Below are 15,794 nucleotides of genomic sequence, written 5' to 3'. Positions count from 1 at the left end.
ATATACCTATATGTAGTTATACATAGGTGTATATATACCTATATGTAGTTATACATAGGTATATAGGACAGGTATATACCTACACTTATATATACATATATACGTCTACACAAACCCAGGCAAGGCTGCTTTGAGTGAAGGCTGTACCCGACTCATACACCTTATGTCAGAATCCCATGTATGTAAATTCAAGAATTGAGTATTTGCTTGTCATTTCAGTACTCTGGTTAGCTTAGAGAGGCTGTGTATATTGTATGAGTATTATCCATATTTACCTGCTATGATGGTGTCTATTCTAGAAAAACACACTGAACACCAACACTGTGTTGGTCATTATTTACCCATTGGTGATTCCGAATTTTGTACTGTTTTGGGATGACATGGTACTACATGCATTTGAAGTATAGCTAAATCTATGGCGACCCCCAATCTACTCTGGTGTTTGCCTTGTTGCTGAATCCTTGAAAACTGGTGGGCTCTTTTTTCTGTACAAAACACAAGTACCTTCTCCACAGTGAGAGGCTTTTGCTGCTATTGCTGCCTATTTGTTTTGTTCTCCGTAAGTGGGGTTATTGATGATCATGGGAACTGACACTGTTCTTTGACCTATAAATGAGTGCAGCGTGTTATCCCCTAGTGGCATTTAATCCTGTAGCTAGCGTTTCAGAGTAGCCCAAGACTGGGGGCACAATCTGGTCCTTGGCAAGAGGTACTGACTGGAGAATTTCCCCTCTAGTGCAGAGCTGGCCTGTTAATTATTGTTATGTTGATTAGCAATAACGAATACACATCTGTCCACTATTTCTTAGAAACTGCCGTGGGCCATTCCAGTTACTGCAATGTCAATAAACATCTATTGAATAGGAATCGCCAGGCAGTGTCCCCACAGGGCTATGGAAGTAGGGCTGGAGCCAGCCTTCCATGGAGAAGCTATGTTCATGGGAGCCCAGGCTCTTCATCCCACTCCAGGCATTCATTCCACAAACTCAGCCAAGACTGCTTTGAGGTAAGGCTGGACCTGACTCCTACACCTGACATCAAAATCCCAAAGCTTCTGAGAGACAGGTAGGCTCAGAGCCAGGTAAAGCTGAGACTTCCAGAGTGGCAGATATCCCAAGTCTAGAACACCTGCTCATCTCCTGTGAGATTCAGAAACCAGGAGGGGTCGAGCACTGTGGGAACCCTCTCAGAACTCGCCGCATGGTGTGCTTTGTGTCTCCCAAAACAAATAAAGAGCAGCATGTTATTTTAAGATAAAATCAACTCAAGGCCATGAAGCCATGACTGCGTCTGATAAAGCTGGGCCATGTGAGACACAAGACCCATCTGTGCCCTCAGCCCCACAGTCACTGAAAGTTAAAATTACTGGGCGTACTTAACACCACACATTTTCGTTAAATATAATGTTGCCAGAAATAATAAATACCCTGGGACATAAACTTAAAATAACATGAGTTTCTCAGTCAAAGTAATCTTTAATTTAAACTAAAAATAGCCTAGACAGTAGTTGATGTCAACCTCAGGTATCAAGACTCCTCCCAGTCCAATGCTAGTTAATCAAACTGTAAAGTGATGAGCCACTTAGTTAGCATTTAAACATTTTAGAGCAGATCAAGCTTGATCTATATTAGAGACAAGCTCCAGAAACCCAAGAATCCCACTCGGCTGATTTTGCTGTCTGGAACATTCCTTGGGGAAGTCCTCTTGGGCTGGCAGAGTGAAATGCTCATGGGACACAGTGTGCTCCGGTCGGCCAGATCCCTGTGAGGAATATGGAGTTGCCAACAGCACAGCCATCTTTTCTGAGCACTTTTGTAACCATCCTGTGTGTCTCCTGAATCACCAGGTTCTCTGGCCAGGAGAAGAGGCCCTGTGGGAAGAAGGAGCCCCTTTCATTTGATAACCAAGTTGACCACTGAGAAAACTCATGAAATTTTCTTCCTTAAATGGTGAGACCATCCTCCCAGAGCTTGGGTCTCCTCCCATTGTGGTTTTCTGAGCAACATCGATGTTTGGAAAACCCTTCTAGTAGCTGCCTGGGAGATCCCAGCCAAGGAGGATGGGAGCAGCTTGTCCAGGTGCACAGTTAGAATAATTAATTCATGTGTTGATCCTCCATCGACTTGTGCCCTAGGTTTGAAAAGTTCTTATTACCTGAGGTGGGAGATGCCTCTGATCCAGGTCAAGGTAGGGAAAGAGGTTTTAGAGAATGCCTACAGGGAGAGTTGTTTTCTTAAGGGACTTGAATATTTCTCAAAGTAAGATAACGCTGTATCTGTTTGGTGAATATGCAAATTTTGTAACGTTTGACGCTGCAGCTAATGACACCCTCTTTACTTGGGGGCTGTTCCAGGAGAAACGGGTTTTCTGAGTAGGATATTTGAGGGGCAGTGACCCAGGCAAATGGAACCTCTGTGTAGGTTCCCAGATGATTTTCCCCGGGAACCCAGCTCATGATTCCAGAACCTGTGCCTTCCTGAAACCATGCACGTTCCTTAAAGAGACAAAACGTTCCTTTCTCTTAGGCTTACATTCCTGAATGTTTCACGTCATTGATACAATGAAGGCCTTGCATTTGCCTCATTGCTTCCAAGTGCAAGATCATGTTCCAAGTAGAGACTATGGTCTGTGTGACTCAGACTAGGATACCAGGGTCTGTGAGTTGTGACCCTTATGAAGAGACATTGTTAATGCTGATAAGGACCATGCCTGCCAAGGCTGCAGATAGCAATTTGACCTGGTCCACATGCAATGGATACACCATGAGATGGCAGCTGGAGCCACTTTTTTCGTGAGACATTTTATTTCTGTAACCTCTGTACATTCGGCATAGTTCATTGAAATCCATCAAAACTTTCAGAAGACCTACTCATTTAAGAACTCTCTCAACAGTTTTATTTAAAGAAAGACAAACCCTAAGTCAAATTTAAGATAGTTGACTTTTGATGTCCTTTGCTAAGTGTACTTGAAAAACCAGTCAGTTCCTTCAACAGTTAACATGAAATAGAGAAAGAAAAAGCTACCAGGTAGAAGAAAATTAAAAACCGATTTCACCTAACATAATGTCCGCAAGGTTCATCCATGTTGTTGCATATTGCAGAATTTCCTTTTTTAAGACTGAATATTTCATTCTATGCATAGACTGCATTTTATTTATCCATCTATCAATGGCTATTTAGGTTGTGTTCATATCTTGGCTATTGTGAATAATGCTGTAATTGAACATGGGAGTGATGTCTCTTGGAGATTCTGGTTTCAATTCTTTTGTATAAATATTTCGAAATAGAATTGTTGGATCATACAGTAGTTTTATTTTTAATTTTTGAGGAACCTCCATACTGTTTTTTCATAGCATCTGTACAATTTTGCATTCTAACCAATGCCACGCAGGGGTTTTAATTTCTCTACGTTCTTGCAGACATCTGTCATGTTTTTTGTATTTTCGTAGTAAACATTGTGAGAGGTGTAAGGTGGTATCTCATCGGGGTTTTGATTTGTGTTTCTCTGATGATTAGTGACATTGGGCATCTTTTCATGTACCTGCTGGCCATTTGTATGTCTTCTTTACAGAAATGTCTTCTCAATTCTTGAGCCCACTTTTAACTGGGTTGTTAGTTTTTTTGCTATAGAGTTGTAGGAGTTTCTTATATATTTTAAAACTTAACCCCTTATTTTATGCTAAATGAAATAAGCTAGTCACAGAAAGAAAAATACTGCAGGATTCCACTTATATAAGGCATCTAAAATAGTCAAATTCATAGAATCAACGAGTGGGCTTGTATTGCCAGGGGCTGGAGGGAGGAGGAAGGGGGAGCTGCTAATCAGTGGGCATCGAGTTTCAGTGGAGCTCAAGAGAGCTGCTGTACAGTATTGCAATTGTAGCCAACAATACTGTATTGTAAGCTTAAAAACTTCAGAAGGCAGCTCTCATGTGAAGTGCTTTTTCCACCATAAAATACAGTTAAAGAAAATGAACCTCAAAAAAAGAAAGAATTCATACTGACAGTGAAAGTAAAAATAATTTTTTTGGTGCCAAGGATGAATATATTTTTAAAATTTTTTTATTTGTAACAGAATTTTTTAAAGCTGGAGATTGCTTTCTCATGCACTTGTATATAAATAAACATGTTCTGTTGCTCATCCAAAAGTGAAGTAAAAAGCTGAGTAATTGCATTGAAAAAATAGAACTCTCTTTATTCAACCAAGTGACCATTAAGCAGTGGCTCACGCCTGTAATCCCAACACTTTGGGAGGCCAAGGCAGGTGGATCATGAGGTCAAGAGGTTGAGATCATCCTGGCCAACATGGTGAAACCCTGTCTCTACTAAAAATGCAAAAATTAGCCGGGCGTGCTGGTGCGTGCCTCTAGTCCCAGCTACTCAGGAGGCTGAGGCAGGAGAATCACTTGAACCCAGGAGGCAGAGGTTGCAGTGATCCGAGATTGCGCCATTGCACTTCAGCCTGGGCGGCTGAGCAAGACTCCATCTCAAAAAAAAAAAAAAAAAAAGAATATGGCTAAACTATTCTCACTGGCCAGATTTGTCTGATAATTTCTTCAGTCTTCCTTTAACCCTAATTGGATGGATACCTGACACTGAGGCAGGAGGACGAGACTGAATCTAATGGGAGGTGGCTTTTGCTGTTCTGCCAAGCAGTCTGCCACCATGCCCAATCAATACACTTGTCATGGATATGAGTTCTCCAGTATTTTTTGGCACTTTCTTCACTATTAAACAGATAATTCATTCAATAAATGTGTTTATCAAATGCTTGCTTTGCACCAGTTACTGCTGCCCTGAGAAAATAGGGTGAGTTGGAAGAGCCTGTGGGCCTCCAGTCAGGAGGGTCTGAGGTTGACAGAGGCCTGGACCAAGCAAAACTGTGGCCATCCATACCTAGGTGGTGATGCAGACACTCCCTTTTCAGACATGACCATAGTTGGTCACTTGACCAATTAGGCAAAAAATTGATTCAAGTGGAGAAATAATCAACACATTATACGTAGGTGCCTTAGACATTTTGTTTTAACTTAAGCTATAAAAACATTAGCTTTTTTCATCAATTTTGTAATACAGAGGGGAAGCCTCCTCTTTGAGGAAGGGTATCTGCCAATTGGATTTCCATGTCACCTTCTGATATGGTTTAGCTGTGTCCCCACTCAAATCTCATTTTGAATTGTAATCCGCATAATCCCATGTGTCGAGGGAGGGACGAGGTGGGAGGTGATTGGGTCGTGAGGGTGGTTTCCTCTATGCTGTTCTTGTGATAGTGAGGGAGTTCTCACAAGATCTGATGGGTTTATAAGCATCTGGCATTTTCCCTGCTTGTGCTTCTCTCTCCTGCCGCCATGTGAAGAAGGTCCTTGCTTCCCCTTCACCTTCTGCCATGATTGTAAGTTTTGAGGTCTCCCTGGCAGAACTGCAAGTCAATTAAACCTCTTTCCTTTATGAATTGCCCAGTCTCAGGTAGTATCTTTATAGCAGTGTGAAAATGGACTAATACACCTTCCTCACACAAAGCATGCCTATAATGAGAGTTTGAATCCAGTTTCTTTAATATATGTGTTTTGTGTGTGTGTGTGTGTGTGTGTGTGTGTGTGTACACATAGAAAGGATTATAAAAGACTTGTGAAGCAGCCTGGGAGCAGATTTTTATGATTTATTCCTCATATTTCACAGTTGTCTTGCCCACACCCAGTTGGATGGCAGTCTGTCTTAGCTACTGGCTAAATCTGTTTTCATGAGAACAACAACTTGGTGTTTGTCCGTATATTTCGTTGGTTAACCCAACATGTAACCACATGTATGAATTGAAATAACAAGTATCACTGGCATCAGTAGGTTTAAGAATAAATAAAATTGAAGATTGGTACGGATGCCGCCCCTCCACTGATGGGGGCAGTCACATATGGGTGATCAGAGAGGGACCCGCTAGCCCAAAGTTCCAGAACACATGAGCGCCAGGCAGCAGATCCTCCAAATGACATGAGTGACTTTAGCTGATCCAACTCCACTTGGGAGTTGGCCAGGGGAGCATCTCTGTAGGCAAAGGGGTGTGGGGGTGGCCTGCAGGCGTGCAGAGGAGAAGACAGGATGGGTTTCTCTTGGGAAGAACACCACCATGAAGCACCAAGCAGGGGAGTTGACGGAAGACGGTCAGACATCTATGAGCAAACTAGGAAAATGTGGCTCTAGAGCAGAATTTAGAAACCTCTTTTATCATTATCTCTGTCAGTGTTTATCTCTTCTCCGAAGCTGGCAGTGATTTGAGGTCTTTTCCTTGTGGTCCGTTACCTGGCACTTGGAGAGTATCTAATATTTTTGAATGAAGGAAAGTATGTGTTCTTTTTTGTTGTTGTTGTACTGAGATTGTTGAAAGATGGTCATCCTTATACAAGTTGGGTCATAAGGAACTCTGGGTCAGTGAACTGTGGGCCACTGGATCTTGTGTGCTGCATGTCTTGGCTTACCCCAGTGAGGGCAAGTGTATAAGCTAAGATCACAGTTCAGTGCACAGTGTAATCAGCCCTCCAGGTTGAGACAGGCATCCTGGTATCTCTCAGGTATAGCTGAATAGGGAAGGTGACAGCTGTGATCTTGTTAGAAGCGAAAGATAGAAAAGCCATACTTTGTAATGAGTTTGAAGGCTTAGATTCAGAACATTCTATAAGTCAATATTTAGGATGGTACCCAGTGATTCCTCTTAGCACAGTGAATTATCTCTAAGGAACAGAAACACCTAAACCATGAACATTGGAATATTTAATGTAAGAAAACAAGTCTAACCATCAGAAGCTTAGAGTTTAAGAATTATCATGTCACAGTTAATTATCAGAGTTAATATACTTCATTGATTTATTGTTATTTGGTGAATGCTATTAGTGTCTGTCATTTGCTCAATTTATCTTCATTCACTAAATAAACAAATCCTTGCCTTCTATTTCTCTGAAAACACATGACTGTGGGTCTGCTCTGTGAGAACCACTTACACCTTATGTCAGTTCTTGTTTTTAAGAGTTGATTTAGCTTAGCATGGTCCGCTTGCACCTGGAACTGGAAATGAGAAGCCTGTAGCATAAGCATCCCTCTTTCCTTCTCCTTCTTGGACAGCTTGGGCATGAACCACGATGATGACCACTCATCCTGCGCTGGCAGGTCCCACATCATGTCGGGAGAGTGGGTGAAAGGCCGGAACCCAAGTGACCTCTCTTGGTCCTCCTGCAGCCGAGATGACCTTGAAAACTTCCTCAAGTAAGTCCTGGAATTATTCTATAGGATGAATGCAATCAGAAGTACTTCCAAAAGACAAAAGTATTGGAGTCTCAGCAAGTGTGAAGTGGAGAAACGACTCTCTTTTGGGATTTGCATCTAGCCTCAAGAGGCAGTCAGCGCAGAGTGTCCTACAATGGCAAGAACATCTCCCGCGTGCGCATCTGCTCCAGCGACGGGCACACAGTGGGTGATCATTACATAATTGCCAATCGATTGAAATATCAGCATAGTTACCCTGTCTTGAAAAGAAACCGTTTGGTTCCTCTGCAGTGGTCACCACCTTGGGGCGCCCCTGGGCTGCTGCAGAATGGAGCATTTCCTGGTGTGGAGACGGAGGCCGCTTCCCTAGAGGGAGTGAATTTGCTGGGGGTTGCGGGGTGGGTTTGCTGACCTTCCTCACCTCTGGGGAGGGGAGGGCTGTGTTTATCTCACTGCTACTTTCTTCCCAGAAGGTGTCTGCACCCTTCCATTCTCAGATTTCTGTGGAAGAATCGGCCATCTGGTTTCAGACCTTTGTCAAACAGTTTATACCCATGGATGGGGCGGGTCCCTTAGTGTCAAGACCTCAGGGTTGAATTTACAGAGTGACTGTGCAGACCCTGGTCACTGAACTACTTAGCCGTATTAATTCAGGCACCCTGGGAGACAGCAGTGAGTCGGCGAGTCTCACCTGCAGATGGAGCTTCTCAGTCCAGTAACACGTTCAAGTACCCGGTGAATTCAGGATGTAGTGGCAAAGGGGCCATCCCAGGTCTTTTTTCATGACGTTCCCTGTTGATGGGGATATTGTTCAGTGGTAAACCAGCTTAAAAATGCACTCATTACTTTTAACGTAGTCCACTTCCCACTGAGTATTTGATACCACAGATCTTAAGAAATGCTGTCAGTCCCTCGATGTTATTTCGCTTTACCCACAAGGGTCATGGTGACAAGATGGAGTGGGTTGGTTGGTTGGTTTATTTGTTTGTTTGTTTGTTTTTTGAGATGGAGTCTCACTCTGTCTCCCAGGCTGGAATGCAGTGGCGCGATCTTGGCTCGCTACAACCTCTGCCTCCCGGGTTCAAGCGATTCTCCTGCCTCAGCCTCCCCAGTAGCTGGGATTATAGGCATGCGCCATCACACCCAGCTAATTTTTGTATTTTTAGTAGAGATGAGGTTTTGCCATGTTGGCCAGGCTGGTCTTGAACTCCTGATCCCAGGTGATCTTCCTGCCTCAGCCTCCCAAAGTGCTGGGATTATATGTGTGAGCTACCGCACCTGGCCAAGATGGGGTGTTTTTATTTGCTCACGTACATAGCACTGGTCCCACTGGTGAGAAGTATTGTGTGTCTGAGCCCAGAAGAAGTAAACCAGGATCAGTCTGTGTGTCTCGTGTTCATGCAACTTTTTCCTTAATAATGTTGGCAAGTGGCTGGGTTTTCTGCCTTAAACCATCTGCCTTTAGAAATTGAGAAATAAAAGCATTGTAGTAAGTAACCTCCTTTAGAGCCAGAGCCTCGCAATCCCTAGTTCACTTATTCATTTATTTATTTATGAGTCAGAGTCTCACTCTCTCACCCAGGCTGGAGTTCAGTGGCGCAGTCTTGGCTCACTGCAACCTCAGTCTCCGGAGTTCAAGCAGTTCTCCTGCTTCAGCCTTCCAAGTAGCTGGGACTACAGGTGGGACTACAACCATGCCTGGCTAATTTTTGTGTTTTTAGTAGAGACGGGAGTTTCCCCATATTGGCCAGGCTGGTCTCGAACTCCTGACCACAAGTGATCCACCCACCTCAGCCTCCCAAAGTGCTGGGATTATTGGCGTGAGCCTACGAACCCAGCCCCCAGTTCACTCTTTTAGAGATGCACCTCTCATTGTAAATTAATGCTCCTACCCCAGTTGAAATCCTGAAGTCCTTGGCAGGTGTTGCCAGTTGCTTTCAGGGACAGTGTGGTCAAGTGAAACACCGAGGCCCCACAAGCACTCGAAGAGAACCTGAAGAGTCGGAAATAAGCACTTTGATTTTATTTAAAGTAAAACAAGTCTAACTTGTTCTTTATTCATGATAGTATTTGCTCAAAGCCATAGTCTAAGAAGATATGATAATCTATTCCAAAATCATTTTCATCAAAGAAAGCTTTCAAACTCCCCAATAAAAGTCCATCAGCCTCGTGGATGTCATTTCTATGCCCCTCCCGAGTCTCCAGGTTCTTATTGCCTTCAGAACGAAGATTCACATTTGGCCATGTAGAAAAAGGAATGCACAGCAAAAAAGCGCAGTCCGTGTGTCCAGTGCTTGCATCCTTTTTCCATAAAGAACGTAGAGGTGCCTCCTTCTCAGTGACTGAAAACTCAAAATAAAACAAAACAAAAACAAAACAAAAACCTAGGCAGCACATTTGCAAGTCAACTTGCCTCTCGGCTGTTTCAGGTCAAAAGTCAGCACCTGCTTGCAAGTCACGGACCCCAGAAGCCAGCACACGGTACGCCTCCCGCACAAGCTGCCAGGCATGCACTACAGTGCCAACGAGCAGTGCCAGATCCTGTTTGGCACCAACGCCACCTTCTGCAGAAACATGGAGGTAAGCAGCCCTGGGAGGACTGGCTCGGGACAGAGCATGGGTCCAGCCCTCCCGCAGCAGTTCTGGCTTCTGCTGGAGGACATGGGCATTCACACTCAGCACATGCACATACACACACAAGCACACGTATACATGTATGCACACACATGTTCGGCACACATATACATATATATGCACACACACGTTCGCATACAGAGACATGCATAAACACACCCTCACAGGCATTTGCACATGTGCACCCCATATAGCCATACGCACATACACACCTACACATGCAATTGCAGGCACATGTCTACACACAGTCCCCCACACGGGCACTTTTGCAGGGGAATGCTTCAGGGTTACCACTGACTCCGGTAGCCTAACATTTTAATATGGAACACTTAGGACACTAGAGACGTAGGACACTGTCACCTGACTTCAAACCCCGCATGGATAAACAAGAGGGTTAAAACTATTAAACATTTGAGCATATCAAATTGGGAAAATCTAACAAGTAATAAATTGATTATATGATAATAACCCCATTAAATAGTTACCGCTTATTGAACATTACCTATGTGTTTGGTACTAACGCTTCCAACATGTATGATCCCAATTAGTCATCACCATAGCTCCCGAGATCCTGCCCATGGTTTCCAGATGACAACACCGAGTCAAAGTAAGCAAACATTCAAAATGGCTTGGTTGGTAGGTAGTAGAGCGAGGATTTGACCTCAAGTCTCATTCACCCCTGAGTGCCCACTTTTTCACCATGATGCACACACCAAGGTCCGTGGCTTGACTGGTTTTATGGGTGGGGGGTGCCAAGAGGGGCATGTGGGTACCCAGGGCAGGACAGTCTCCATGCCTGTGGCCATCTGTGTAGCAGACAGGGAAGGCCCTGGCCACAGGGGAAGGCCAGGAGCCTGTGGTCCACCTGGCCCTGGCAGTGACAGGACTAGGGGAGCAGAGCCTGCACCATCCTGTAGAGAGAGAGGACAGAAATAGGGGAGCCAGCTAGGGGTATGAGGAACTCAGCAGCTAGGCAGCAGGTGGTCAGCCTGAGGAAGGGCTGTCCCAGCACTGGCATTCAGAAGCACACCTGGTTCCAAGGAGGATGTGTGGATGGCTGGGCAGGTTCCTGGAGGAAGCACTTGGGAGCAGCACCAAGGCACACACATACATGCAGGCTGCCTCCAGAATGTGGTCCTAGTGCCTGTTAGCCCGAACTCCTGGAGACAGATGCTGCCTCTTGAGTGCTTCCTGTCTAAGTATAAGTTAGTTTAGGAAATTGGGGCACAACCTACAGGTGGGGCATTGCCTGCCATCTTTGGGGTCGCAAAAAAGGGCAGCTCCTTAAAACCAGGCTGTTGCCTCCTGCTGGCTGTTTCCCCAAAGGACGTTTATCCACACTGTAGTGCTGATTCTGCCCTGCCATTCCCCTGGGGAGCATGCCTGCAAGGGTCCCCTCCAGAGACTAATGGGAAGCTGTCACCCATGTCAACCTCCCACTGGATGCCTGTACCTCCCACCCCAAGAAGCAAGGTTGAAGGACACCTTCATGGGGAGATGTGATGAGCCCTAGGATGTGATTGTCCCCAGCATCCTGCAGCAGTGTCCAAACTCACCATCAGCCACTGTGTGGCTTCAGCGTGAAGGCTCTCATGCACATACACAGTGCCTGCCAAGAGGCATCCTGTCTGCCTCTTCAGTCCCTACAGTGCATGGATGCTACAGAGATACCAGGAAAGAGCAGGTTTCAGGGAGTCCCTTGATGATATGGAGACAGCATGAGATTGTGTGGATGGGATAACCAGGGAGGACGTCACGCAGAGAAACGGGCCCCAGACACCGGGAGTGGGGAAGTGGATAGTGCCCAGCTGAGCCAAGGGACAGAGTGCTCACTCTGCCCACTCTGGAGTCCTCCACCAGTGAGGTGTAGCAGGCCAGGCTGAGCTGGTTCTACAGAGCAGGATTAAGTGGGGTGGGGGCTGGGCAGAGACTGCCTGCTGCCTGAGAACTGGAGCTGTTTTCCCTTCTAGGAGCCAAGCACTTGCATCCCCATTGGATGAGGAGGGACAGAGGGAGGGAGACACTTATACTGGGGACTCACAGTCTCCCAGGCTGGACTTTGTCCTTGCACTGTCACACACAACCCCGACTGCAACCCCAAAGGCAAGGGCTTTTAAACCCATTTTAACAGATGAGAATATAGAAGCTAAGAGAGATTAGGAAACAAGCCAGGCTCACCCAGCTGGAAAGAGGTGGGCTGGAAGGCAAGCCCAGGGATATCTGTTACTGAGGGAGGAAAGGAAAGCTACTGGCATTCAAAGACAGACCCCAAAGAGAGGAGGCAGGGGATGTGGTATTTTATTTTCCTTCAGAATCATCTTTTCATTAGAGGAATTCAATTAGAGGGCAGCAAGCAATGATTCGCTCAGCTTTGTGACTCCTTTCTCCCTAGAAGCTCAAAATCCAAATGCATATCAAGTGAGATCTTCCCATGTGCCTGTTACATTGAAGCTGAACATTTATTCCTGGGCTCCCAAGGAACTGCAAAATATGTTTTCCTGCTTGCTTTTGCCCTGAGAGTTTCACCAGCAATATAATAAATGTGAATGTGTGTTTTCCTCTCCAATAACTAGCAGAAAGGATTTCTTAGGGGAGTGATGGAATGACAGTCCCCTTGATGGCCACCAGCCTCAGCTGGTCAGTGGTGATTGTCCTGCTTGCAAGGCTAGTGACACTTGCTTTAGAGGAATCTGACTGTGGGGTAGCAGTGACTGCACACTGGAGAAAATGTCACGATTGTTAGAAACAAATGCTTGTTCCTCAGTGCCGAAAAGAAGAACGAGTGCTCAAAGAATTTTCTCAGCAAAAGATAGAAAGTGTCACTCATGGATGGAGCAATGGCAAGAATACACCTGAGCAAGGGAGGGGAAGGGGTTCTTATTCCTGTCGCAGGTAGCCCCTACTGCTGTGTCATTCCCCTTTTGGCTAGGGTTGGACCGCACAGTCTAAGCTAGTTCCGATTGGCTATTTTAAAGAGAGCAAGGGTATGAGCCAGAGTGGCGAGGTGAGCAGTTTGGCAGGAAAGACGGTTAGAAACAGGGAACTAAAAACTAAAGGTGACTTAGGTTAGAGCAGGTGACCAGGGGTGACTCAGGTCAAAGCAGGTGACCAGGGGAACCGATGTGAACTACTGATTAAAACTGGTGGAAAAGGTTGTTTACGGAAACTATGAGGCAGTTAAACTAAAATGGAGGACAAAGAACTGAACATACTGACATACTGATTCTTTGAAGAGAAATCTAGAACTCACTCTCTCCAACACACCGATACTCATTTGGGGAAGAAAATGCAGAAGACCAGATGCTTCCCTGTGAACCCTTTGAGAACCAAGGACTTGGGGCATGCTGCCCTAGGCCTGGGACATGTATCAGTCAAGTCCAGGTGAAGACAGTGCCACACTTCAGGGCTCCAGGCCCTGCTCTATCAACAGTCTGCACCTTCCCTGCTTTTGTAGGGTTGTGTGTAGGTTTTGCCTGTGCTGTGGTTGATGTTGGGTATGGCAGGAGAGCGTACATATGCTGTTATCCCTCAATTCTTCCGTGCAATGCTGCCTTGTTGGTGCGGGTGTGTACCCCCTCCCTTCTTCCTTCTGGGCCTCATCCTGCCCTATGCTCCCCTGCACTTACTCTGTTCCAGCTGTACTGGTTCTCCTGTTCTTCTTGGACCCGAGCAGGGACACACTTGCTTCGTGCTGGCTGTTTCCTCCTCCCTGCCACTCTTCTCCCAGGTATCCGCATAACTAATTCCCTCATCTTTTTTGATTCTGTGTTTTTTTTGTTTGTTTTTTGTTTTGTTTTTAAATATAAACTTCTCAATGAGGCCTACCCTGACCACCCTCTTTAAGATGACAGTCTATACCCTCCCCTGTCCACCTGTACAGCTTTCACATTTCCTAATTCATTAAAGGAAAGCCCTGCTTTCAGATACTTACCATCTTTTAATATACTCTGTAGCTCACCTTTTGATTGTAGCTATACCTGTATCTCCTTCTTCTAGATTATAAACCCTTCCAGGGCAGCAATCTTTGCTTGTGCTCACCAGTGTTTCTGAACTGCCTTGAGCAGTACCTGGCACATAGTAGGTGCTCATTAAGTATGTGTTGTGCTGAGACCCAGACATGACCCTAACAGCAGATTTGTTAAACCTTCCTTATGTGGCTTCCTCAGCTGTTGATGAACTTGTGGAATAGCTCAGATTTGAGGAAGAAGCCGTTAGAGACCTCCCTGTGCAATGTATTACTCTATAAGCCTGATTTCACATTTTTCCTCTGGTTCACCAACATAACACATAAGACCTTGTCATTTTTCTTGCAGGGGTTCATGTAAACCATTTTCATGGCTTCTTCCAAGGACAAGAAGCCATTCAAGGTAGTGCAAAGAGTCTGGCAGTGAGTGACTTGCCAGCTGGTTCCTAGAGATCATCTCTCTCAATGCCTTAGAGTCTTCATTAGTAAATCCTCAGGCTTCTGGTCAGTTAATACATGACAAGTACAGGGAACTGGGTCTGTCAATAAGGTTGGTGTCCAATAGGGAGAGCTGATATCTGTGTTACTACCTTTCTGGATAACACCGATTCCCATCTGTGAGGGGACAGAGCTAATTTATCTGTACATCTCCAGAATAAGCATTTCTCTATATTGAACTCCTGGGAGATATGGAAAATTAAGCATCATTTAAAACTTGTATTGTTCATGCAGCCAGAGACCCACCGGAGCCAATCAGAAAGGCCTTTTAATCTAGTGCCATAATTGACTTTTATAGCCATTATTTCTCTTTCATGCCCTTGCGGACTGAAATGGATATCATGTAATGAAATGATCACAGTCCTAACGTTGCTTTTAAATTTCTCATCCCAACTTTTGCTTTCAGCCAAGAGGGTGTAACAAGGGCCAGATTTATTTTCCTTATGAAACAAATAAAAAAACACAGGTAAAATTTATGAAACAATGATTTCCAAGCAGCAAACACCTGTGATCCTTGAGAGATGTGAAATAAGTGAGGTGAACCCTGTAATTATCCTGTCCTATGGCCTGGGCAGTCTCCAGGCAGTGGCACAGGGAGGGAGAGCTGCAGAAGAGCAGCTCTGAGTCCTCCTGAGTTGAGGAAACAGAGCTGGTTGTACAGGGAAGCTAAGGCAGCTAGAGTTCACAAGGCAGAGGACCACTGGAGAAAGAGCTGCAGAGAGAACTGGGAAATCTGCAGAGTCCCCTATGAATGTTCAGTTTAGTGGTCAGCAGAGGTGTGTGAAAAACTACCCAAGGCCAGGAAAAGAACCATCTAAAAGAGTTAGAGGGAAGACTCTCTGGAGCTCACACAGTCATCAAGTAGGGCACAAGAGGGTTTTCCTTCAGTAACATGGAAAATTAGCCCCACGCTAAATGCTGCTCTGGTCCCATATAATAAAGCTTAAAACCAACATCTCAAAGGATCAAACTATTTCCAAGTAATTTAACCCAGTCCTAGAACAAAGCTCAGATACATTTGTAGAAGTACAAAACTATTTATCACTCAATAAAATAAAATCACAATGTCTAGCATCAAATAAAAAACTTCCAGGCACGCAAAGAAGCAGGAAAATATATCCACCATAATGAGGGGGAAAATAAATCAATCAAAATCAACCTAGTAATGACACAGGTGAGATAATTACCTGTGTCAAGGACATTAGAACAGGAATTATGATGATATGTCAGGTTGAGGTAGCAGAAGATTAAACATATTAAGTAGAAACATGGAAGATATCTATTTTAAAAAGATAACTACAAACCACTGCTCAGTGAAATAAAAGAGGACACAAACAAATGGAAGAACATACCATGCTCATGGATAGGAAGAATCAATATCGTGAAAATGGCCATACTGCCCAAGGTTACTTATAGATTCAATGCCATCCCCATCAAGCTACCAATGA

At 44.8% G+C, this 15,794-nt stretch overlaps 1 protein-coding gene across 1 annotated transcript in view; it reads left to right on the top strand.

Annotated features, from left to right (window-relative positions):
- Positions 1–15,794, top strand: part of LOC105535906 (A disintegrin and metalloproteinase with thrombospondin motifs 17) — a 231,163-nt gene that overhangs the window by 37,514 nt on the left and 177,855 nt on the right. Inside the window, exons 3-4 of the mRNA XM_011975158.1 lie at positions 7,110–7,250; positions 9,680–9,830. Of these exons, the coding sequence (XP_011830548.1) occupies positions 7,110–7,250; positions 9,680–9,830 (292 nt within the window). The remainder of the gene's footprint in view (positions 1–7,109; positions 7,251–9,679; positions 9,831–15,794) is intronic.

Source organism: Mandrillus leucophaeus, unplaced genomic scaffold (assembly GCF_000951045.1).
Source record: "Mandrillus leucophaeus isolate KB7577 unplaced genomic scaffold, Mleu.le_1.0 Scaffold1511, whole genome shotgun sequence".
Taxonomy (NCBI): domain Eukaryota; kingdom Metazoa; phylum Chordata; class Mammalia; order Primates; family Cercopithecidae; genus Mandrillus; species Mandrillus leucophaeus.
This window is presented reverse-complemented; position numbering and strand designations above follow the sequence as displayed.